At 46.6% G+C, this 26,728-nt stretch overlaps 1 protein-coding gene across 3 annotated transcripts in view; it reads left to right on the forward strand.

The window, feature by feature from the left end:
* CTNS (cystinosin, lysosomal cystine transporter) overlaps positions 1-26,728 on the forward strand; it is a 385,893-nt gene that overhangs the window by 148,867 nt on the left and 210,298 nt on the right. For all 3 annotated transcript variants that reach the window (XM_078679945.1, XM_078679944.1, XM_078679943.1), the window contains one exon: positions 16,900-17,003. In XM_078679945.1, the coding sequence (XP_078536071.1) occupies positions 16,900-17,003 (104 nt within the window). The remainder of the gene's footprint in view (positions 1-16,899; positions 17,004-26,728) is intronic.

Genomic DNA, 26,728 nt, shown 5'->3' on the forward strand with positions numbered 1-26,728 from the left:
CTGGACCGAGAAATCGAGGGCGGTGTCGAGCCAGATCCCGAGGCTCTTTATCTGGGACCTAGGGGCGGGGAGAGCGCCAAGACATGGTGGCCAGATGGGTGCAAGAACAGACGGGGAGGAATTTCCGAGGAGAATGATGTCTGTCTTCTCCCCGTTAAGTTTCAGACAGGAGGCTTGCATCCATCTGGCAACAGCCTCTAGACAGGGGCCTAAGGTGTTGGATGATCCATCTGCGTGGTCTAGTGAGACCACCAGCTGCGTATCATCCGCGTAGGTGACAATACGCACACCAAAGGGATGGACTATCCTGTCCAGAGGTTCCATGTAGGCGTTAAAAAGGGTCGGGCTCAGGGAGGAGCCCTGAGGAACCCCGCACCTGAGAGGATGTTTGGGAGAGACTGTCTCACCCTCGAAGACCTGGAAGAAACGCTCGCTCAGAAAGGAGGCAAGCCAGTCCAGGGCCGCGCCCGACACGCCCGTGCCAGCCAGTCGATGTAATAGCGTGGCATGGTTCACCGTGTCGAACGCGGCGCTAAGATCTAACAAGATAATGGCCACCTTTCCTCCCTGATCAAGAATAGCTCTTGCTTCTTCTGTAACCGCTAACATAGCGGTTTCGGTACCATGTTGAGGACGAAATCCTGTCTGGGAGGCACGCAACAGACAGTTGGACTCCAAATAGTCTGTTAAGATATTGTTGACGTGCCTCTCCAGCAGTTTACTCAACCAGGGGAGCAACGAAATGGGACGGTAGTTGGACAGGTTGCTCTGATCCAGGGTGGGCTTTTTGAGAAGTGCCCTCACCATGGCACATTTCCAGGAGAGTGGGACAGATTTGGACACAATGGAAGTGTTTAAGGTTTCCAAGATGACAGGACGAATAACGTCCAAGGCCTTGACAAGGATCCGGGGGGGTGCCGGGTCATTGGGTGACCCAGAAGTAACTTTGGAGATTAATCTATCCAGACTACAGGCATCAAGAAGCGGAATTGTGTCCAGCTTACAGAGAGCCAGAGAGTCAGCTGGTTTATGTGGGACAGAGCGGGCGATGACCATAGAATTGCTAAAGGAGGAGTATATGGTCCAAATTTTTGCAGACACAGTCAGCAAATGCACAAGTGGGAATTACACCCATCAGTGCTCCAACCATACTTCCAGCGGTGGGGTCATCCACAAATAGACCTCTTCGCCACACTCGAAAACGCAAAATGCCACGCCTTCGCCGCCAGGTTCCCACACCCGCAGTCTCAGGGCAAAGCGATATGGATGGACTGGTCGAACAGATTTGTACGCTTTTCCTCCAGCTCCACTCATACCGCTAGTGGCACGCAAACTGAGGCAACACTCCATGACGCTGATCCTGGTTGCTCCAACGTGGGCGAGGCAGGCGTGGTACACCACGTTCCTAGAGCTTTCCGTGGTGCCCCACGAACGCCTCAGACTCACGCCCAGTCTCCTCACTCAGAGCCGTGGCGACATTCAGCACCCAGATCCGCAACAATTGAGCCTTGCAATATGGCTCGTGAAGTCATAGAGTTCGGTTACCTAAACCTGCCCCCTGCCTGCATGGACATCATAAAGGAGGCTAGGCGTCCTACCACACGTGCCTGCTACGCAGCCAAATGGAAGCGTTTTGTTATCTATTGTTCCAACAATAACATATCTCCGCTGGATGCTTCCACCCAAAACATCATAGCTTACTTGCTGCACCTGTACAAAAGTAATTTGGCGTACAGTTCCATCAGGATACATTTGGCGGCCATGGCGGCCTACCTTCAAAATAGACAGCGCCTGTCCCTTTTCAGGGTGCCAGCCATCAAAGCCTTTATGGAAGGCCTCAAAAGGGTCATCCCTCCAAGACACCCGCCTTCGCCTGTGTGGAACCTCCACATAGTCCTCACCAGGCTCATGTGCCCGCCATTTGAGCCTCTTCACTCTTGTGAGATACAGTTTCTCACATGGAAAGTGGCCTTTTTGGTGGCTATTACGTCGCTCAGACGGGTTAGCGAGCTGCAAGCGCTCACTATTCAGGAGCCCTTCATACTGCGCACCAACTCCAAATTCATGCCCAAGGTAGTATCACAGTTCCACATCAACCAAACTATTGAACTGCCTGTTTTCTTCCCAAATCCTGACTCCGTGGCAGACAGGGCGCTGCACACACTAGATGTCAAGAGGGCTCTCTTGTATTACATTGACAGGACCAAAGACTTCAGGAAGACTAAACAGCTCTTTGTTGCCTTCTCTCCGCAGCACAAGGGCAACCCAATTTCAAAATCCGGCATAGCCAGATGGATCGTTAAATGCATCCAAATCTGTTATCAAAAGGCTAAACGCACGCTAACAGTTCCCCCCAAAGCGCATTCCACACGCAAATTGGGGGCTTCCATGGCTTTCCTAGGCAACATCCCTCTAGAGGACATCTGTAGAGCAGCCACATGGACCACCAGCGTGGCTGCTGTCCAGCATAGCTAAAAGTTAGTGGAGTAAAGGAGAGTGGCATGGAGAGTTACAAAGTAGCGTGGATTGGTGTAGAGTAGAGTGGCGTAGAGTGGCGTGGGGTAGACTAGAGTGGCTTGGACTAGCATAGAGTAGAGTGGCATGGAGTGGAGTAGAGTGTCGTAGAATAGAGTGGAGTAAAGTGGCAAGGAGTGGCAAAGAGGGTGTTTCGTAGCGAATCACAGAGAGGGGTAGTGTTGTAGCATGAAGTAGAGTTTAATGGAGTATAGTGTTTTAGAGGAGAGTATCATTGAATGTAGTGCCCTTGAGTGTTGTAGAGCGGCCTAGAGTAAAGTGGAATATAGTTAGGCTTTCCTGTTTTCAGTTTCTATTTTTGGTAAATTCTGGTGGGGTTTTTTCAGTGTTTTCAATTTCTTAAAAAACAGTTGTTATCAGTGGTTACACATTTTCGCGCAACTAAAAACAACAGAAAAAGTGTTTTTCCGGTGTTTATGGAACGTTTTGCTTTTATTATTGATTGCTTTCTGCACTGAAAGAACATGGTATGTAGACAGTGTACTTATAGTGTATATGAGGTCCAAATAGATTTTTGCAAATTAATCTTATTGTAGTACACCATACAATACTTATTCAGTAAGGCTTTGGGTCATGTGTGCTCGCTCTTTCCTTCCCATGTAAACTTCTGTGAAAAGGGCCTCTCAGCATTCTTAGCCCATTGGGCTGAGAACCATCAGCTAAGGGACACAGTTGGGATGACTCTTTCTTTGATGCCACATAAAGCACGAAATGATAAATATTTGCGTTTTAGTTCCTGTGCATAAGAAAACAGTGCACCACAATGGACTAACAATTCAATAGCATCCCTCATTAACTCTTAAGATTGTAAAGATGCTTTCAGCATACCATCTAACAAGTGGCAGGGATCTACTACAGGGAATCACTTCAGCTTCTCATCACACAACTTTATTATATACGTAGCTGAATCACTGCAAATACAAACAATATCCCTCCAATCTTTGTTGAACTTGGAAAGAACCTTTTTTGCAGAGCATTACAAGTGACACTGCATTCCATGTTTTCCAAAAGTCTGGGGTCATGTTTTCACCACTATCCCAGATGCTTGATGATATATATATACTTGTAACTATACCTTGCATTGAATGTTTAAAGCCTGAGGTGTTGGCAATTCACCTACTATCAATACTGACCCACTAGAAACTATGGTCTGATGTATTAAGGGTTTTTACCCATTCTCTGTGGATAACTGTGATGACACATATTAGGAAAGATTTTTATGAAATCAGCCATTTTACCTATCGGTGAAAGAATCAAATGCAGCCAAAATATCAAATATGAGTTTGATATTTCCTGATTCTCTATAGTTTATAAAATAATTAAACTAGACCTAAAACATGAAACTAACCCCTGCATCTTTAGACCAAAGGCCACAAAACTTAAAAAGTAAAAGGAAGAAGAAACAATATTTTAGTTGCATCCCTAAAGAACAAACCTCAAGCAGAATAATGTTAGCCAGTCTTTCTTACTGCTACTTGTATAACAAAGTTACATTGTATTGACGCCTTCAGGAAGAAAAAAATTACTCTTTCACTCTCTTTTTCCTTTCATTGAATGGCATTTAGTTTGTGGTTGTCCAGGTGTTTTTTTAGTGTTTATATGTTTTCACTGGTGAGGGCTATTTTTCTTTCAGTGGGGTTTTATCAGTTATTATAGGTTTAAACCTAAAACCCCACAGCCTACATATAGTACAGTGATGCAGAGTAGATTGCCGTAGAGTGCATTGATTTTTAGTAAAGTGGTGTAGAGTGCAGTGACGTAGAATGCAGTATGCAGTAGAGTAGCGTGGGGTTGAGCGGTGCAGAGTAGACTGCAGTGGCATAGAGTAAAGTGGTGCAGCGAGCAGTGGCGTAGAGTACAGTGATGCAGAGTGACATAGAGTGCAATGGTGTAGAATGCAGTGGTGGAGATTAGAGTGGTGCAGGGTAGAGTTGCGCAGCGTAGAGTGAAGTGGCTAAGGTGACACAACGTAGAGTGCAGTGGCATTGAGTGGTGCAGAGTGGAGTACTGCAGTGTCATAGAATAGGTTGTTTCAGAGTAAGTAGCGTGAAGTGGCATAGAGTGGAGTGGTGCAGGGTAGAGTGCAGCTGCATGGAGTAGTGGCGTAAACCACAGTAGCGTAGAGTGGTGTAGAGTACAGTAGTGTGGCATAAAGTGAAGTGGCGCAGAGTAGAGGGGCATAGAGTACAGTGGTGTAGAGTAGACTGTTAGATTGCTTAAGTGGAGTGGTGAAGGGTAGAATGGAGTGGTGCAGGTTAGAGTGCAGTGGCATAGAGTAGTGGAGTGGAATGCAGTGGCATAGAGTGCTGTGTTTCAGAGGAAAGTGGCATAGAGTGGATTGGCATGGTTTGGAGTGGTGTAGAGTGGAGTGATCTAGACTGGACTGGTGTATAGTGCAGTGAGGAAGAGTGCAGTGCTGCACAGCAGAGTGTGATAGAGTGCACTTACATACAATAGAGTGGTGTAGAGTAGAGAGACGTAGAGTGAAGTGGTGGGTGTCACACCAGACGCCAGCAGTGCTAAAGCTGGCCCAGGTGGTAGGCTGTTATTGTTTCAGCAGAACATGTTCACCTACTTTATTGTTGGCAGCAAACACATACACCAAATAGTATAATACATATATTTTGACATAGGCAGGATGTGTAAGGCTGTAGTAAAAAATAATGTAGCTGTTTTCTGGCTCCTGTTAGTAGTTTTCTGGAAAGCAGCAATCTGTGTTTGCCTAGATTTTAAAGGTGCGGTGCTACTGCACGTGTTACACATACTGAGGCTATTGCTCAGACAGTGTAGTTGTGTAGGCTACACCTTTTGGCTTACCAATGCATGTTATTAGTAAAAGGATTGGGTAGAGCAACTAGATCCGTCAGGCTGGCAAGTACTCCAAATGCCAAATCAAAGTGCAAAATAAAATACTTTCCGCACTCACCAATGAGGCGCTGCAATAATCATCAATCATCACTCTCACCTATTCCCAACAAGGAAAGCTAAAAGCTATACCAAGTAAGTAAAAATTATATCAAGAGCAATAAAAACAAGTGCATGGACCTTAAGTAGTTAATGTGTAAGAACAACAGAATTACCTCCTGCACATAACTAGTAGCAACTAGACCACAACTGGAACACTGACCAAGATGGATGATGTCCAGTGTGCAAGGAGTAAAAATGGCAGTGGGCTAACAAAGTGCAAAAAAAACAAAACTTACTTTCCATACAGACCAATTAGGTGCCACAAGAATCATTGAGTGTCTTCCTCCACCTGTTCCCAACGAGTAAAGCTAAAAGCTATAGCAAAAGCTTAAAGAAAGGTAAAAACAGTGAGCAAGAATATCATAATTTGCAACTCAACTGCAAAAATCCTACCTTCCTGTGTTCTCAATCTTCTGATAAAAATCATATCTGTTGGACCTGGCCCTTTTTGGCAGGTTCACCCCGAAACATTTTGCTTTTTCCTAGCCTGTTTCTGGAACCTGGTGTTGGTCATTTTAGGCCTCTGCGCACTTTTTCACTGTGGTACAGTGTAAAGTGCCTGAGCTCTCTGTGTATGTGTGGTGAGTGACCTGCCCTCCCATAGGAATGCTTGGGGAATATGTGTGACCATGGTAGTTCCTGATGTGTGGGGAGTGCAGGGTCGAGTTTGGTATGTGCGAACTCGTAAGATTGAATGCTGCGTAATGATGTATGTGGCATGAATGTGTCTAGTGCGGAAGTGCCACTTCTAGACATGTGTGTGCATGTGTAGTGAGTCTGCTGGCACGTGATTGGCTGGAGCCTGGCCCCAGGAGTGCCTGGGCCTGCTTGTGGATTGACTGTCTGGTTTGAGGATGACAGGGGCTGATGAGCCCCCAGGAGGTTGTCTGAGTCAGCCCTTGGTTGAATGACTGCATCTGCAACTAGAGTGGATGGAGGAGATAGCACCTGGGAGTGAATAGGGCTGTGCCTGCCTGCCACAATGCTGGCTCCTCCTCCTGCTGGGCGGCTGTCGCCTCTGCCCCGCACACTGAAAGGAGTTTCCTATAACCAGTTGTAGCTGGTTCTCACACTGCCTGCACCCTGCTAGACAAAGGATTTTATGGTATAAAAAGGGGCTGTGTCCCCTTACAAAATGTTCTTGTTTTTGACTTGAATCCTGGAGGGGCATGCTGCTGCTTGGGCCCAGGGGAAGGCTTGCCTCCCTGGGCCCTGCCCAGCCCCTGGATTGATGGAGGACTCTGCCTTAGTCCTGGGACCCCGTTTTGCCTTTCTATGCTGCCCCCCAGGACCTGTTGTAACTGGAAGCGCTTGATTTTACTTATAGCGCTGGGGAGTGCTGATTTGGCCCCTAAGTGCTTGGTAGCGCTTCATTTCTCCCCTAAAGCGCCTGGGAGCGCTTTGTCTGTCCTTCTAGCGCTTGGGAGCACTGTTTTCCTATCCTAGCGCTGGGAACGCTGTAAATGCCTTTATAGCACGTGGGAGCGCTTTGTTTGCTAGAGGCCGGTGCCCACCCGACATTTGCCCAGGATTGCGTGAGGAAACCCGAGTGCTTCGTGTGCACTTTATTTTTTATAATTACGGGTATTTTCCCGTTTATAGACCCCTTAGCGAGTGCCCACCTCGCTTCTATAGTTTGTTTTGGTACCGAGGGTGCCCACCCCTCGGTACTGCCCCGAGAAATCACCGCCGGCCGGCCCGGGACACCCCCGTGACATCATTCCCGGGCCGCGCTGTGATTGGCTGCCGGCCCGGGACCTGAGGTGGAAGGAGGGGAAGAGGAAGTGTGGCCTGTAGCAGGGCTCCCGTGTGCGGAGGTAGCCCCGAGAGAGGAAAAAGGAATATGGCGGCCCTGCAGGGCTCCCATGAGCGGAGGGAGCCCTGCAACATGGAGGAGTTGTCCTAGAAAGAAACACGGTGCAGCGGGACCCGACGAGGCTCCCCCCGAGCGAGAGAGAGCCCCGCCCGCTCCTGCCGCGCAGAGTGCCGCCCAGCCGTGGTCCAGGGAGTGAAGAGACCCCCGGCATCGTCAAGAGACCGGTGAGTGGGGCCTCAGTGTGTATTGTTGTGCATGGGGCGTAGGGGCACATTGCCGGTGCCCGCCCCTCCCCTATTGCCGGTGCTGACTTCGAGTGGGAGCCATGAGGCTCCAAGGGGGGCCCGCTGTTCTTTAAAAGCCCCGTAGGGGCCCGGGCAGTTATTGGTTCAGAGCCCACTAGGGGCTCAGGCGCCACAGTTGTTGAAGAGCCCACGAGGGGCTCAGGCGCTCCATTTGTTAAGGAGCCCACGAGGTGCTCAGGCATTACTTAGTTTTGGAGCCCAGAAAGGCTTGTGGCCGCATTTACTGTATTTAGAGCCCAGTGAGGCTCTTGAGGGCGTTTTATATTTAGAGTCCCACGGAGGACTTGGGGGGAATGTGTATTTATAGAGCCAGATGGCTCCAACTCCCCACAGCTGTTTCAGAGCCTGTGTGGCTTCAACGGGGGCTATATTTCTTTGAAGGGTCCAGGTTCTCGTCCCCATGTTAAGTCCTGTTCTAAGGGCCAGTGAGGGCCCTGTCGCAGTTTTGTCTCCAGCTGCCCAGCAATTAGTGGGCAGCTGCACCGTTTAGGCGCAATTGGAGAGAGAGTCCGTGTGTGGGACAGAGATGGCACATTGGTGCCAGGCCTGCCACAGCTGCGCAGCACTTAGTGCCAGCTGCAACGTTTAGGCCCTGTGATTGTTCCCAGGTGCCCAGCAAGTAGTGAGCACCTGCAACGTTTAGGTTTGCGCCAGTGGCGCACCCCTGACTGACGCTGCATTGGCAGCGCGCCCTGACATTCTGGACACAGGGCTTTTTGAATCCCCTTGTTGGATGGCCAGTTGGCCAGGGGGCTGGTATGTGGGTAGGGCTCAAGGCCCTAATGTGGTTTTTGCGTAATGTGATTTTGCTATGTTTATTTTAGTAATTGCCTAAGGTGATGTTTTGCGCAATTGTGTTTTCCTTCCCTGCACCTCTGAATGTGTTTTTGATGCATCATGTGCATTGTTCTTACACCGCTGAATGTATTTCTATGCATCATGTATTTTCTTTCCTTACACCTCTGAATGTGTTGTTTATACATCATGTGTTTTGTTCATGCTTATACCCCTACAGGTATTGTGATACTTAGGTGGTTGTTTTTCTCCTAGTACAGGTGGTGCTAGTGAAGCCCAGGTTCCCTGCGTAATATTCTCCTAAGGTGGTTAGGGTTGCGTAGGTGGTACTTGCCTGGTACCAGTAGTTACTGGTTGTGTGCTAAAGTCATTATTATTCTTTGATCTACAACTTGCTATTTCTAACAGTATTCTAAGTTCTAAAAGTGCTGATTGTGACAGTGGCCCATGTGGCCCTGTCTTGTACATAATCCCTTGTCAATATTGCCCGTGCCAGTTGGCACAATGTACATGTGTGATTTCTATCTGATGTGTTTTGACAATACAGAAGTTATTTTTATATAACCTTGTGTGGAGTTCCTTTTGTGGTGTGCCTAGGATGTTGTTGCTGTTGTGTGCTTGCGCAAATGCTTTACACATTGCCTCCGGGATAAGCCTGTCTGCTCGTGCCAAGCTACCAAGCGTGGGGTTGGCGTGTGACTCCCTTGCCCTGACTAGAATGGTGGTTTCTGCCTGGCTTTGGCATCAGCCTTAGCCTACCAGAAATCCCAGTTCTAACAATATCTCACAGGATTGAGTTTAGCTCATTTCTCTCCCATTAAATATGCCCACCCGGACAAGTGGGAAGCTGTTTTCATTGGGGAAAAAAATATTTTTGTTTTTGTGCCATCGGCATCGATTTTTTAACAGCACATCAATGCTAGGAAATAGTGTTGTTTTTATCGCAGTTTAGCTTTTGCATGGCATTCTGAATAAGAAAAAACTTGCGTAATCCCCACAGAGCTAGTGCCTCCCTGCATTCCCTCCGTCTTAAGGTTTCAAAAAGTCTGAGGTTGGTAGGGCTCCTTTGCCACTGGTTCTAAACCTCTTTCAGAACCAGCCTTGGGAAACAACTTGACTCAGCAGTGGCCTTGGCTTGGTCCTTTGTTGTAAAATATGTCCATCTACAAGTGGAGTAACGTTTTTATCGGGGAGAGTGGAAATGCATTCACCACTATATAAATGTGAGGAAATAGCCCTCTTCCTAGTATTTAACATTTCTGGGCATCTAGTGAGGGGAACTGAACTGATGGGGAGGGGGGGGGGGTGGATGTAGAAGCCAGAGTGAGTCATGCCTTGCGGCAGGATACTTGGATCACCCCACTATTTTTATTTTTGGAAAACATGATGTTCGAGGCATGTGGGCTGCTGAATTCATATCTGTGCATAGATCGCCGCCTAGTGTTGGGTCCGGATGATTGCACATTGTTGTCCTGGAAGAGTCTTCGAAGTATCACGAGATAGGTGGCTCCTCCCTTGGACTACAGTGCGCATGGGCATCCTCTCCATCCCCAGATTGTTTTTCTCCGCCATTGGCTTCGGATGTACTTTCCTACTCTCCAAGTTCGGAATCAAGAAAAACTTTTCAAAAGGCCAAAAGGCCTTTGGATCCGTCGGTATTGTTCAGCGCTCGGTGCCGATACACCCTTTCTAACTCGGTTGCACTCCAGTCGTCGAATCGGGCCGTGAGGCCTTCTCGACACCACGTGGACCGAAAGTCGATGGAACGAAGTCCATTCAAGTACTGCCCTCAGTGCAACTCGAAGTTCCCGCACACAGACAAGCATCCAGTGTGCAACAAATGCCTATCTCCAGATCACAATGAGGATAGTTGCCTAGCCTGTGCCCAGTTCCGATCCAAAAAGACTATTCGGAATCGACGGGCGGCGAGGCAAGAAATGCGACGGGCGGCGCCAGAGCCCGAGAACATCTTCGGGGACGAAGAAGATCTAGCGAGCGCCGATGACTCAGATCGAGACGACGGACAATACTCGGAGCCCGACTCCGAATATTACCCCGAAGAGGGAGAACTGATAGTCGATCTCGAGGACTATGATCAGAACATCGTAGCAGTTGAAGACGACTCCGATGACGGTGAGGGGCCAACCGTGAGTACACCGCCCCATATAGACACTACACCTCTATCAGAGACTCAGTTCGAGGCATCGCCAGCAGGCCTTAGCCGAGACCAACAACCTCGTTCTACAGCCCCGCCATCACGCCCGGCTAAGAACATATCCAAAGAGCCCTCTGAGACACGTCACACGACATCGGTTCCGTCGAAACCGAAACTTATCGACAATACTGTCTTCGGACCGAATAACCTCGAACCGAAGGTATCGAAGCCAAAAGGCGTCGACCCGAAGGCCACAGTACCCCTGCAACCTTCGAAACCGAAGACCGTCGAGTCGACATCGGAGACCAAAGCAGTCGAGTCGAGCTCCAAGTCGAAGGCCGTCGAGTCCACCTCGAAGCCAAAACACGTCGATTCGACACAAAAACAAAAGCACGTCGAACCGACCCCCAAAAAGCAAGTAGAATCGAGCAAATCAGCCTCAGGTATTGACAAGGGGAAGAAACCAGTCGACGACAGAACAAGGCCTGCACCCAAAACTACCGTCGAACCGAAACCGAAGGTAGACGAGAGAAAATCAGTCGAGCCGAAGCCCATCGACACGAAAAAGGGCGTCGACCCGAAACAGCAGGCTCCAAGACAACATAAAGAGACTGTCGAACCGACAAACCCGCTCGGTCCGAAAAAAGTTGTGAAGCCAGCAAAAGATGTTCAACAAACAAAACCTGTTGAAAAACAAACAAAGATGATACAACCACCAAAAGCGGTCGAGGGACCAAAAACCATCGACCCAAAGAAACAAAACCCAAAAGTTGTAACACCAAAACCAAGGACTGTGGAAGAGGAGCTTCTTCACCCAGATCCCTCCACAGACAACCAGTCAAAAATCTACATTGATCCAAACACTGGTAAAGTGACTGTCTACACTAAAAAGAAAAGGCCTCTACTAACTGAAGACCTTCCCAGGATCCCCCTAAAGAAGAAGAGCGACTGTGCTACCTCTCCTATACTCTTTGAACCAATCACTCCTGCTATGCCTACCACTCCGTATACCCCAACCTCACCAACACGCTCTGACTACAACCCTGATGAAGATCAGGACGCAGATGTAGGGTTTGGTTATCCACAAAACCCACATACAGAGCCAGACACACAGCCATGGGGTGGAGGAGGGGAACCAGACAATGAAGGGATTCTGCCTATTACAGACCCTGCATTGTACCCTACTAAGCCATCACCCACAGAGGATACAGTTGCATTTAATTCTCTGTTAGATAGAGCAGCAACCTACCACAATGTAGAGATGCACTCTGATGCGGTTGAGGAAGACTTCCTCTTTGATACACTCACAACATCTGAAAGACACATTAGAACACTCCCAATGCTAAAAGGGGTGTTAAAACACGCAAGTGACATTTTTAAGGACACTGCTAGAGCCCGGGTCATAAACCCTAGAATTGAAAAGAAATACAGAGCTGCACCTATAGATCCTACATACATCAAAGGACAGCTACCCCTAGATTCCTAAGTGGTATCAAACGCACGTAAGCGTGCAAACTCACAGACTACTGGTGAGGCTGCACCTCCAGACAAGGAATCCAAAATATTTGAGGCATCAGGCAAAAGAGTGGCGGCTCAGGCAGCATACTCCTGGCGAATAGCCAATACACAGGCATTGCTGGCCAGATATGATAGGGCGCACTACGACAGTTTGAAAGAAATTATCCAACACTTACATGATCCCTACAAACAACAAGCAGATGAACTTATACAAGAGGGAAAGCTCATCACCAATGCATCCATTAAGTGTGCACTAGACGCGGCAGACACAGCTGCCAGATCCATCAATACCAGAGTGCTCATAAGGCGACACGCATGGCTTCGTATATCAGGCTTTAAGAATGAAGTACAATCTACAATTCTTAATCGGCCAATCAACCCAAAGTTTTTATTTGGTCCAGCAGTTGATTCAATTTTGGACAAAATGAAAAAGGATGCAGACACTGCAAAATCAATGGGAGCTCTTCAGTCCCAACAACACCGGGGCTCCTTTCGTCGCTCCAACTATAGGGGAGGAGCGCGAGGAACATCACAGCAATCCTCCAACTACAAGAGTTACACACAAACAACATATAACAAAAACACCAGCAGGGGTGGTTATAGAGGAAACAATACCAAGGGCAGAGGTCGTGGAGGCAATGCAAATAGATCCTCCACTAACACAAAGCAGTGACTTCTTGACACTCCCCCCAGACCATATAACACCAGTCTGTGGAAGAATACAACAATTTCAACAAGTCTGGTTAAATATCACCACAGACAAGTAGGTCAGGCAAATTATCCAACATGGCTATTGCCTAGAGCTCACCTCAACTCCACCCAACATACCACCCATGCACCGTCCTATGTCACAAGAACATATAACGTTATTTCAGCAAGAAGTCATCAGTATGCTGCAAAAGGGGGCCATAGAACAAGTCCCACTGCAACACCAGGGAACAGGAGTATACTCACTATACTTCCTAATTCCAAAGAAGGACGGGTCTCTCAGACCAATATTGGACCTCAGGCCCCTCCACCTTTACATTCTATCAGAGCATTTTCACATGCTCACTCTCCAACAAGTCTTACCATTGCTTCGCCAAGGAGACTTCCTAGCAACTTTAGACCTCAAAGACGCATATTTTCATATACCAATACACCCTGCGCACAGAAAGTATTTGAGGTTCACCATTCAAGGGCAACACTACCAATTCAAGGTCCTGCCATTTGGGGTGACAACAGCACCAAGAGTGTTCACCAAATGTCTAGCTACAGTAGCAGCACATCTCAGAAGGCAACACATACATGTGTACCCTTATCTGGACGACTGGCTAATACACGCGCCAACAGCCCAGCAATGTGCCAACAACATGTCAAAGACCATAAACCTACTGCACAGTTTAGAATTCTCACTAAACTACCCAAAGTCACACCTACAACCCTCCCACGTCCAACAGTACCTGGGAGCGACAATAGATACACTGTCAGCAAAAGCATATCCCAACACAGCATGAGTCCAGGGAATGCAAACGCTGATACAAAAGTTCAGACCCCAACACTCACTACCAGCTCGAGTGTTTATGCAGCTAATAGGCATGATGGCCTTGTGCATATTTATAGTCCCTCATGCCAGACTACATATGCGCCCACTACAAGAATGCCTAGCAAGGCAGTGGAACCAGGCTCACGGGCAATTAAAGGACCTAGTGTTGGTGACCAGTCGGGCATACAACTCTCTGCATTGGTGGAATCCACAAAACCTTTGCAAAGGTCGACTGTTCCAAGAGCCTGTCCCACAAATAGTGTTAACAGCGGACGCATCCCTACTAGGATGGGGAGCCCATGTCCTACACTACACTGTGCAGGGACTCTGGACTGTACAGCAAAAGAAAATGCATATCAACCTCTTAAAGTTGATGGCCATCTTTCTAGCCCTAAAAGCTTTCGCGACACACTTACGCAACAAAGCTGTGTTGATCCGGACGGACAACATGCCAGCTATGTATTACATTCAAAAACAGGGAGGAACTCACTCGCCACAGCTGTCGCACCTAGCTCAAGCAATGTGGAAATGGGCCATTCAGAGGAACATGTTTCTCATGGCAGAACACCTCCCAGGCAAGGACAACCAAGTGGCCGACCTCCTAAGCAGGCACAGCCAACAGATGCATGAATGGGAAATTCACCCCAACGTGCTCCAACCATTCTTCCGGAAGTGGGGACACCCGGAAATAGATCTGTTTGCCACAAGCGAAAACGCAAAATGCCAATACTTTGCCGCCAGGTTCCCACATCCGCAGTCGCAAGGCAATGCGATATGGATGAACTGGTCAGGCAAATCTGCGTACGCTTTTCCCCCAGCTCCACTAATACCGCTGGTGGCACGCAAAATGCGCCAACATTCGCTGACTCTAATCCTAGTTGCTCCCACGTGGGCGAGGCAACCATGGTACACAACGTTCCTAGAACTATCGGTGGTGCCTCATCAAAGACTGCAACTAACACCCAGTCTTCTAACGCAGAACCATGCCGAAATCCAACACCCAGATCCCCAGCAGCTGAACCTGGCGATCTGGCTCCTGAAATCCTAGAATTTGGATACCTCAACTTGCCTCCAGACTGCATGAATATTATCAAAGAGGCAAGAAACCCCACTACCAGAGCATGCTATGCAGCAAAGTGGAAACGTTCCGTCATTTACTGTAATAACAATGACATTAACCCTCTTGATGCTTCCACTCAAAACATCATTTGCTACCTATTTCATCTCCAACGCTGCAATTTAGCTTTTTCTTCCATCAGAATACACCTAGCTGCGTTAGCAGCATATCTGCAGAACAGGCAACACCTTTCACTATTCAGGGTGCCAGCAATTAAAGCATTTATGGAAGGACTCAAACGCATAATTCCTCCAAGACACCCACCTTCACCAGTCTGGAATCTGAACGATGTCCTAACCAGACTAATGGGACCACCTTTTGAGCCACTGCACTCATGCGAACTACAATTTCTTACTTGGAATGTGGCTTTCCTTATTGCCATTACTTCGCTTCGAAGAGTTAGCGAGCTGCAAGCCCTAACTATTAAAGAGCCATTCATTCAGGTACATGAAAATAGAGTAGTTCTTAGAACAAACCCTAAGTTCATGCCAAAGGTGGTATCCCTTTTCCATTTAAACCAAACTATTGAACTGCCAGTGTTCTTTCAGAACCCACAAACAGTAGCTGAAAGGGCCTTGCATACCCTTGATGTCAAAAGAGCTCTGCTATATTACATAGACAGAACCAAAACATTTCGCAAGACAAAACAATTGTTTGTTGCCTTCTCACCACAACACAAGGGTAACCCTATCTCAAGATCAGGCATAGCCAGATGGATAGTTAAGTGCATACAAATATGTTATATAAAGGCAAAAAGCACCTTAACAGTCCCCCCTAGAGCGCATTCCACACGTAAGCTAGGGGCATCCATGGCTTTCCTAGGAAATATTCCTTTACACGAAATTTGCAGAGCAGCCACATGGTCAATCACACATACATTTACAAAACACTATTGTGTAGATGTACATTCAAAACAGCAAGCTGCTGTAGGACAGGCTGTTCTCAAAACTCTTTTCCAGACTGCTGCAGCTAACACAGGTAGCCACCGCTAAGGGAGATACTGCTATATATTCTATGCACAGATATGAATTCAGCAGCCCACATGTTTTGAACGGAATATGCTACTTACCAGTATGCATCTGTTCTTGGCATGTAGGGCTGCTGATATTCATATCGCCCACCCGCCTCCCCAGTGCCTGTTGCAGCCGCAGCATTCACTCTTTGCATGGACATCTTACTGTACTATACTCCATCTCTGCCACAATGGCGAAAAACAATCTGGGGATGGAGAGGATGCCCATGCGCACTGTAGTCCAAGGGAGTAGCCACCTATCTCGTGATACTTCGAAGACTCTTCCAGGACAACAATGTGCAATCATCCGGACCCAACACTAGGCGGCGATCTATGCACTGATATGAATATCAGCAGCCCTACATGCCAAGAACAGATGCATACTGGTAAGTAGCATATTCCTTCTGGTGTCCAGGGCACATGTCAGCTGTTATCCACATGCTGTATTTGCCCACTAAAGTATACAACTAAGGCAATGGGTCAGCCCATTACAGCCATTAGCTCTTGTGCACTGTGATTGACAAGGTTCTTTCCTCATTTCTTGACAACCACCTTAAAGGAGGTACACTTCATGTCCAGAACTGATATGCCAGTACTTTACTTTGCAAATGCTTTTCTTTTGCAGTATTTATCCTTCTAATATTGTAGTCATCCGTTTGTTTAAACTAGCTCTTCAAAGTCAGTAATTTAAAGGCAAGAATAGTTTTTTATTTTATTTTCATTTATAATGATCATATTTTCCTGTAATTTGCATTAAAACTTAACAGGGTTTCTATGTCTTCTATAAGGTAAACTGCGTGCTAGGAAGGACCTGTACCATTGTACTAAAATGATTTGCAATATTTAATTATTTTTACATGGTAACATGGCAGGCACATAGTCAGTATGCAGCATTTTTTTCTTTATTTTAATTTTTGTGGCATGCACTTGCAATATAAAAATAATAATCTCTCCAGCTTGATAATGCAGGACCTCCCACAGGTTATAGTGTTATTCACTTGAGCTTAGCCCTGGCTGACGCTTTTCTACTTAAAGCGTGTTTTTGGTAGCATACAACTCGAAGGAAAACCTGAATTACATTTCTAACAAATTAATCGTTGTATATTTTCCCTATGTTCCTGTGCTATTTCTTAGTTGTGCTCCTGTTTTTACAGGTAATCATCCCTGCGGGGACAAGCAAGGCCTTATTTTTAGCTCAAGCTGTCGATGTAGGACAAGCGACTGCCTACCTGCACATCAATAATTCAAACCGAACTGGGTGAGTAGACATACAGTTAACCTATCTTCTGCTTTCAACATGAATTACAGTGCATTAATAGCAGTCCTCAACAAACATTAGTTCATTGGTCGGACTCCACTTTTGAAGAAGCCTTGCCCTATCCTGTGTGCAAATTATGTGATTACTGTGTTCCCTTTGCCGATTATTTACCCAGGAACTATATTATAAAACAGGCAGGCATTTATAAGCTGACCTATGTTCCAGAGTGTTTCGCCTGCATCATGTGGCTTCAACTAGACGCGGCTACATCCTCCTCAGCCTACCCCTTAACCAGAGTTCTGAATAAGGTTTTGAAATAGGCGTATTGTATTCTTTTCTTTTAGAAGTGTTTTTTAAAGGGAAAAAAAACTTTTGTCTAGTCCTTATATAAGTATTTCTCAGTGGATAGAAGAATGTAAAACACATTTTTCATTTTAATAGGATTATTTAAAGCAATCAGTGTGAAAAGAAGATGATGAATCCTATTATCTTGTAATCCTTTATTCACATAAGTAAGATCCAGTGAAACGACCGGCCAGAGGGACAGCAAACACTAACTGACCATCAGCCACTCCACATGCCACCATTCCAGGATGGAACGTACATCATGGTGGCATGTGCTACACTTGTAAATACACATATTAATTAAAGAAACGTTAACACATTAAATAAAGAAACATTAAGACCCAACACATCTTCCCCCTTTACATTTGAAACAAATATAATACAACAATATCATACCAATCAGAAGGAAAGGAAAAAACAATACAGATTACACATAATCCTTGTATTTAACAGGAGCATTACGCACTCTTGCAGAAACTCTGATCCCAGATTTATCCTGTGTAGAACTCGATCCATGATGTACAGGAACCGTCACATTTTTAGATTCAGAGCTTGAGTCAACATGCAAATTCTGTTTAGACTGCAAATTCTGTTTAGACAATCTTTCCATGTGGGGTTCTGAATTCAAGTTACGAATGGATCACAAACCTCTTGTCAATCTGTTTTCGACCAAGGGTGCTGGGAATGCTACCCCACGCATAGCTAAGTGGCATTATAGACTAATGGAATTTCGTTTTCATTTAGAATATATTCCTGGTGCGAAGAACATTTTTGCTGATTGTCTGTCCAGACTCCCTTTAACCATAGAACATCATGAGGAGTCAGGAGAGGAAGAATTTTGTATTGTAGCCTCCTTAGCGGCGGATTCAGATTTTGCATGTATATCAGAGGATGAGTGGAAATTGGCTGTTGAGCAAGATGTAGTGTTTAAGGAGATTATTTCAATGCTGAGTAAAGGTTGGGTATCTAGTGGTGAGGGAACTGATGCTTTCAAACACGTTTTTCCGGAATTGAATTTTCAATGTGGTTTACTTAGGAGACTAGATTTATTAGTTGTTCCATTTTCTCTCCAGAGTAGAGTTTTGGATATTGTTCATGAAGGTCATATTGGTATGAGAGCAATGAAAAGGAGACTTAGGGAGGTATTTTGGTGGCCTGGTTTGGACCGTTCTGTAGAGCATTTTGTTAGGGATTGCATCTCGTGTGCCACTAGTGACAAAACTCAGGTGACTTTTCCCAGTCCAGTTGAAGCCATTCCTGTTCCAGACAAACCTTGGGTTAAATTGGCTTTGGATGTCATTGGTCCCATGTATGTGTTGGATGAGAGGTCTAGATTTGGTTTAGTCTTAATAGATTACGGGTCAAAGTGGCCAGAAGTAAAATTTGTAAGGGCTGCAACTACTAGTGAGGTTGTTTCTTTTCTTCAATCGTTATTTTTAAAGAAGGTGCTCCTGTTGAACTAGTAACAGATAATGGGGTACAATTTATGGCTAAGGAATTTCAAGACTTTTTGTCCCATTGGGGTGTTAAACACATCACTACTTTGTTATATCACCCTCGCAGTAATGGTCTTGTAGAGCGTTGTAACAGAATTATTAAGGATAACATTCAATTATCTGTGGTAAATGGTTTGTATTGGAGGAGAGAAATTTCTAATTTACCATCCTCGTCGCCAGTGAAAAGAAGATGATGAATCCTATTATCTTTTAATCCTTTATTCACATAAGAAAGATCCAGTGAACCGACCGGCCAGAGGGACAGCAAACAGTAACTGACCACGAAGAATTTATATTCTTTTTGTAATTCCGCAAATATCAATATTTTACCTTTCTTTATCAGGTCTCCAACTTGTGATATACCAATTGTATCCCATTTGTCGAATCCTCTCCAATTTGTGTCAGTGTATTACAGTGTACAGTGCCTCTCTATACCCTCCCGCGCCCATCAGCCATCTGTCTGTCCGGCATCCTGGGTCCTGTTGTGCTCCATACACCCATTTGTTGATGATTGAAAGGTGAGCAGCCCAGTAATAGCTGCGGATATCTGGCAGGAGGATTCCCCATCATACCACCAACGGACCAATTTAGGCCTTGCGATGTGCGGCGGCTTCCCGTCCCAAAGCAGGCTTCTAACTTCCCCTTCAACCGATTTAAAATACGCTTCGGGAACGCTATATGGGGTATTCTGCAGCGCATACAGGAGCCGAGGCAGAGCCATGATTTTATATAGCACTGCGCGTCCCAACAACTCACAGGCAGCGTTCGCCAATGGCAGACATTGCTTTGCAGTCGAGTCAAGGGGCCCAGAAGGTTTCGTTCATGGAAAAGCAATGAGTCGGTCGTAGCGTATATACCGAAACATCGAAACCCATATGCAACTACTAAGGCCCCACAGCCGGGAGGGACGGTGCTGGCCCATGAAGTAAATCTACAACTGATGTAGACCAGTTTATAGTGTACCCAGAATATTTGCCATGATTAGAAAAGATCTGGAGTATAATTGAGGCACCGTACAGTAGAATGTCGTCCGCATAAAGCGAGATTCTATCTTCCCACTCATTTGCCCACTTCAATCCCCGTATCAATGGGTCCCTGCGTATCCAACATGCAAGAGGCTCGAGGACAAGAGCGAATATAAGGGGGGATAGCAGGCAGCCCTGTCTCGTCCCGCGGCGCAGAGTGAACATGGTAGACACATGTCCGTTCACCACCACCTGTGCAAGTGGCTCAGCATATAGGAGTTTGATCCTTTCGAGATAGGTTTTCCCGGGTTTTGTTATGTTAGTGTGTCATCGGCGTAAGAAACAATGGAAAGACCCCTGTCCCTGGCTATCACTGCCAGAGGTTGTACGTACAGATTAAAAAGTACGGGACTCAGGGCAGAGCCCTGTGGCACACCTTGTTCAACAGACTGGACACGTGCAAAGAAGGGCGGACCAAACACCTGAAAAGTCCTTTCAGAGAGGAAAGATCTGAACCATTCCGAGGCAGCACCACCGATTCCTGCCTCCTCTAGGCGATTTAAAAGGATCTGGTGGGATACCGTGTCAAACGCGGCACTGAGATCTAACAAGATCCGTGCTGCGGTATGCCCCGTGTCTAGAATGGTCCGCAGATGTTCGGTAACAGCAAGGAGCGCTGTCTCCGTACTGTGCCCTGGGCGGAAACCATTCTGTGTGGGATCCAGGATGCCATTGGAATTCAGAAAAGCTTAAATGATGGTGTCGATGTGTGCCTCAGTAATTTTAGCTGCCCAAGGTACTAAAGAGATTGAACGGACGTTTTCTAATTTTGCTGGGTCTAGTGATGGCTTTTTGAGAAGGGGGACAACCATAGCCTGTTTCCATTGCCTTGGAACCGTTGCTGTGGAGAAGGAAGTAGACTATTGGCCAATACTTTTGCTAGAACTTTTGCTTCAACATTTAATAAGGATATTGGCCGGTATGAGGTGAATTCCTCTTCCGGCTTCCCTGCCTTCCGAATTATGACAATGGAAGCCATTCTCTGGTCTCTGGGTAATGCACCAGCAGATTTCGCTCGAGGAATATACCAAGGAGGTGAAGTGCCACCTTGGATGCCGTTATTTTAAGAAGTTCAATTGGGAGAGCGGTTGGTCCCCCAGCTTTCCCTGACTGTATGCTCAGTATGGCTGCTGTGATTGCCTCAACGGTAATATCTACTTCCAGCAATTGCTGGTCTTCTAAGGTCCATGTCGGAATTTATATGTCAGTTATTATCTCCCATACCTCTTCTATGGTAGCCGTTGCAACGGGCGAATAAAGTTGTGTATAACTTTTGGCAATACCCATCCGCTATATGTTGTGGGTCTTGCAGACATGTCCCATTCTTCCCATGTATTACTCTAATCCAGCGGTCTGTCCTTTCCTTCCTATCCAACCATGCTAATAGTTTACTCGCTCTATTTCCCTGCTTGTATATTCTATATATTTTGGCGCAATGTTTGCCTCTGGCTGTTTCATTAGCTAGGTCCCTGTATTCTTTCCTTTTGGGTTCCAGAATATGATTTCCGGTCTCATCCTGGGGTTCCCCTAATGTCTGGTCTCTTGCCAGGATGTCTTGTTCAAATTTAACTAGTTGTCCGTCTTTCTCTTTCCTGTGGCCCACCGTGAGGATAGGGCCCTGCCCTTAATTACAGCTTTATCGGCCTCCCACAGGATCTGCGATGACTGGACGCCCCACATTTTCCATCGAGTAATAGTCAGCCTGTTTGATCATGGTATCTTTTATTTGTGGGACTTCGAGGCACCATGGACTAATCGTGATTGTCCTGTGGGTGGGGGCAGTAATCACTATGTATCGCATCTTTATAGAAGCATGGTCAGGAATGCCCCTCACCAAGTGCTGAACTTCAGTGAACAGGTGTGGAGAATCAGCCAAAGTTGGTATGTAGTCTTTGTGAGAGTGGCATATGTGAGAAGCTGAGTAACAGGTGTACTATTATGCCTGTGGGTGAGCAACCCTCCATACATCCGTCAGGCCCAGCGCTGCTGCAAATTCAGCCATTGTATTTTGGGATCGTGTAATGCCTCTAGGGGGGTATCTGTCGCAGAGCATCATATTGAGGTCCCAACCCATCACGATTTCGCCTTCAGGTAATGCAAGAATCATCCTACTCGGTTCCAGCAAAGCAACGTTATTCAAAGCAGGAGGTATATACACAGAGGATATTCATATTCCTACCCTCTCAGGTCCCTGACATCACCGCAAAGCGCCCATAGTTATGTGTGTGTCTGCGTCACTATGGATGGGAGATTTTTCTTCGTGTGGACTATAAGTTTGTATCCCCATCTATCCAGTGCCTTATTCTCAACGAGGTGGGTTTCCTGCAGCAGAATTATGTCTGAGGCCTGTCATTTCACACCACCCCCCTCTTGATCCTATCTCCTAACCCATTGACCTTCCAGAGAGCAAATGTAGTGTTGCCTCACGTCTTATGTTACTTGGGGTGCCAAGGAATAGCTGTGCTGGAGATGTCCCGTGCATACTCCGGAGATAAGTAGTTTGTGTGCGGCAGCATTTATACACCTGATAGAGCGGACGTAGCTCAGTGATGAATATGTGCAGTACTAAGTAATGATTATTGTGATGTACTACTACAACAGTAAACCCACCTTAACTTGCCCTAACCACTCCCCACCCTACCTCCCTGCAAGACGGACTTGGAACTTCCCGCCACCCCAATATTGCAGCCCATCCAGGCTTAAATATAGCAGAGCTAGGCAGGGAGCTTCGAAGGTTGTATGTGTGGCCACCTTATCTCACATATATGTCTCTAGTTTTGTCCATGTCCACACAACTTCATGTAGGTCCAGACCGGTCATTCTCCATGTGTTCTGCATCTGCAGCGTCGCTCACTTCGTGATCGATGTAATCCCGTTTACATTTTTTGCCATCCGTCTCCGACATCTGTCTGGGTTGTTCGGGGCTCTCACCTGTCTCCATCCGTCCAGCCACTCCCAAGCTGCTTCCGGTTCCGTGAAGAACCATGCTTTACCCTCAGCTTCTGCCCTGAGTCTTGCAGGGAATAGTATTGCGTATGGCAACGCTGTCTCCCTCAGGGCTTTTTTGACTTCAAGGAAACTTCTGCGCTGCTGTTGGACCTTTATTGTGAAGTCCGGGCAAAACATGATGGTGTTGTTGTCAATTTTAAGCGGAGGAGAACATTGTGTAGTTTGCAGAATCACGTCCCTGTCGCGAAAGTTAAACACTCAAGCCAGTATGGATCTGGGGGGCTGTCCAGGTTTGGGGTTGCCACTCGGTACTCAGTGTGCACATTCAATAGAGAAATACTTGGAGAGCGTGTTGGGCTGCAGCCGCTGTGTGATTAATTCCTCCACGCATGGGTCCACAGCATGGCCTTCTGCTTTCTCAGGGACTCCAATAATTCTAACATTGTTTCTCCTGGCCCTTCCTTCGTATTCATCGAGCTGGTCTGCCAGTGCTTGACTGGTAACTTGCATGCCCTGAACTTGTTTCTCTAAGCCCTTATAGGTGGTAGTTTGGCCCTGTTTTACTTCTTCCACTTCAGTCATACGTTCATTAATTTTACAAATATCCGCCCGGATGAGGGCGACTTCTATGGAGACAGAATCAATACGTGATTCAAGCGAAGTGCACACCACCGTGACGGCAGTGAGAATATCCTGCAGTGTGGGAGCGTTTTGTGTCGCAGGTGTATTGCGGGTTCCAGGTGGTGTATCCGCTTGCACCTCTGGCCTTTCCTAGTTCTTGAGCCATGTCATCTTGTCCAGTTTGGGCTGGTGCGAGCCACGATTTCCCTTGCTGCTGGACATGGTGGAGTTTGTAAGGATTTTTGGGTTAATGAGGCACAGGGGGGGTCTCGAGGGCCTCACTACCGCCTACCCGGTATCGTTCACCCGTCTGCCTGTTGGCTTACCTCACTGGGCTCACCTCCTCCCCTGCAATGGTAACAACGCAGTCTCTCCTGGTGTCACAGCCACCACTTCCGGGTCCGTCCCCTGACTTCCGCCGGCCACCGCAGGTAGGGTATTACCGTGGAACGACAGTGCAGTGCGACCGTACGCAGTTGTTTATGTATATGCAGATGAGGGATCCTTATTTCAGGGTGCCCCCTCAAGTGCGTGGGGCTAGCGGTGATGAACGTCTTCTTTGGCTTATGTAGTCTGCGCCCCCAAGCATCTCTCATCCAAATTTTGCTGTCATTACAGTATTGACACTGTGTACATCCTGACATATCTGCTTTAATTCAGGAGTCTCAGGGCAGTTAGCAATTTGTGCACTATGTATTACCTCCGTGTAGCCCCTGCTCTGCGGTGTCAATGATCTTTGTAATACAGCTTGGCTGAGCCCAATCCAGTCTTACCGCCGATAAGGACTACCACTCAGGGCGACCCCACCCCAACAGCACCTCACTGTGCTTGATTTGGTCCTGGTGCTGCAACGTGCCCTTGCAATCCGCTGTGTCCCTGATTCACCCACTTCCGATTTCTGGTCCGGATGCCGCTTTTCGGTCTCGATCGCGCCTGCTTCTCATGGGCGCACAGTTACACGATGCCCAGATCGGGCTGCCAGTCGCAGCAAGCTGCAGGGTTCAGGTAGGTCTCTGTTAGTTTCGGATCTGCAGCCGCCGACTACCTTGGTTAGGATGCTGGCAGAAACGTCGTAGTTTGGCACGGATATATGTGCAGATTTTCAGGGTTTAAGGGGATTTGCGAAAGAGCCGCATTAGAGTGCACCCATCTTTCCCGTTAGTTGGCCAGGCCCCCTGCCCAGCTCTTTTTTTAGGAGCTGCCTTATGCTGCATATGTGATTTCCCTGCTTTTTCCGCTTGCCTTGTTTTGAGGTCCCCCTTTTGCTGCCACCCTGGATACATGCCTTGTTGTGTAACATCTTGAATCTCAAGTTTCTGGGCGCAGCTGCCCACTTTTGTGAGTACCTTGTCATGTGGGTTTCCGTGCAGCATAGTTGGTTGCATTGAAGGTGAGTTTTCCATTCCACATGATGCTGCTCTCTGAATGTTGTTTTTGATTTTATTTTGAATGGTTGGTTTGTGGAGTTAAGAATGGAAGGCCAATACATAAACGGACTGTATCCAGATAGATCATGGTTTGCATAATCATGTGCTATTCTGGGGCAAAAAGGAGCCTCCTGAGGGACTCTGGGCCCATTTTACCAGAGCTACGGCCACCACCATGGTCCTAGTCAAAGGTGTTGTACTGCTGGATATCTGTCTACACCTTCAGTAGGTATTAATGCCTTGACACTCAGGTCCATGGGGAGGGTCATTGTGCCTGCTTGGTCCCTTCAGAATTTTCTGGTGTGAAGTCCATCCCTCAGATCCTCCACCTCTTAGGAGTTACTGCTCTAGTATCTGTTCAAAAGGGGAAGAATGCAGGCGTTTAAAGTATCCATCAGAAGAACAAGTTACTTTGTATTTAACCACAGATTTCTAATCACATGCACTCTGTTCGTTGAAGTGGATTTTTTTATGTGTAATAAGTTTCAATATTAGATTCTGCACACTGTTGTGGTTTGCTGTCCATTACTAATGCTCCCATTCTAAAGGTACGAATGGCTTTGTTGTACACTGACGTTGATGTGTGGGGGGAATATACAGCTCAACGCTGTCATTTCCAAAGGTAGAACGAGGCGTCTGTGAAGACTGACACCTATCAGCATGCAGGAGCAATTGCTGAAAAAGTTTCCATATCCAGTGTGTCACCTGGAGGAATTTGAAAAGTGAGGAGTCCGTGGTTAAGTATTCACCAGAAAGAGCATTACTAAACGTAAGTAAATTGTCGATTTCAGGGTCTCCCATTATGTGCTATGCTAGTTGAATCCATTGTCTCATTGAACTGATAATTAGTTTCGCAGACTATAATAGGAAGCTACAACTACAAAATATATTTCAGTGGCAGACATTGAATTCCCAAATATGCATACTGTTACTATTGTAGGCACAGCAGTGTCTATCAGGCCAACAGAGAACGTAGGCTGAAGAATGTAAAAATAATGAATCAATGAATGAACTGTAGGAATGTTAGGCCAGGTTAAACATAGTGAGACTGTTGATTTCAGAAAACATGGCCTGCCACTTGTGTGGTGACTTTCAGTAATATTTATATATACTGTGAGCATTATTAAAACAGTGAGAACTATTGGTGTTGCCAATGAATGTTTCCTGTGGTTGTATGTGTTGATAGCAGGGACTAATCACGCAATTATGTCTTTATCTGGAGGGCTGTTCCTACATTTCCTTTCTTGCACAGAAATGTCAAAATGTTGGAAGAAGCTGGTCACACTAATTTGACCTATATTTGGTATTGTATCTTGTTAAAATCCATCCGGTTTTAACTGTTGCAGCAAATGCTAAAAAGTAATCTCAACGACATGACCGCTATTTGTGTTGCCTGAGTGGTCAGCATGATGGCTGACAATATTTTACTTGTCTTGTTATGATCTCGAAGGCTGACATCCTAAAGAAATAAAATTGATTGCCTGGGCAAGTTTTCCTGTGAGAGTCAAGGGCCCCAAGTGTTGGTAATAGCTCTCCTCTATCCACTCAAAGGATAGTATCTCCCAGCTGAGTCATTTGGCCGGATCTGTGCTGAGAAAGCATACAAAAAGAGCTAGATGTCTCCAATGAAGTCCAGACTTCCAGACATAGGCATTCTTCTGCGAGAAAGTGAAAGCAGAGAACTTCCTCTCTGGAGTGGGAGCACCAAGAGCCAGTTTTGTGGTAGTTTGATGAACAGTAAGACTTAGAGGACCCCGATTCCAGTGCTCTTAATGGCCCAGATTAAGCTTTTTATGGCAGAAATCCTATCCATTATGGCCAAGGTAGCGCAGTAGCCACTTAAGCCTTCACCATCATTCTAA

Source organism: Lissotriton helveticus, chromosome 3_1, assembly GCF_964261635.1.
Source record: "Lissotriton helveticus chromosome 3_1, aLisHel1.1, whole genome shotgun sequence".
Classification (NCBI taxonomy): Eukaryota; Metazoa; Chordata; class Amphibia; order Caudata; family Salamandridae; genus Lissotriton; species Lissotriton helveticus.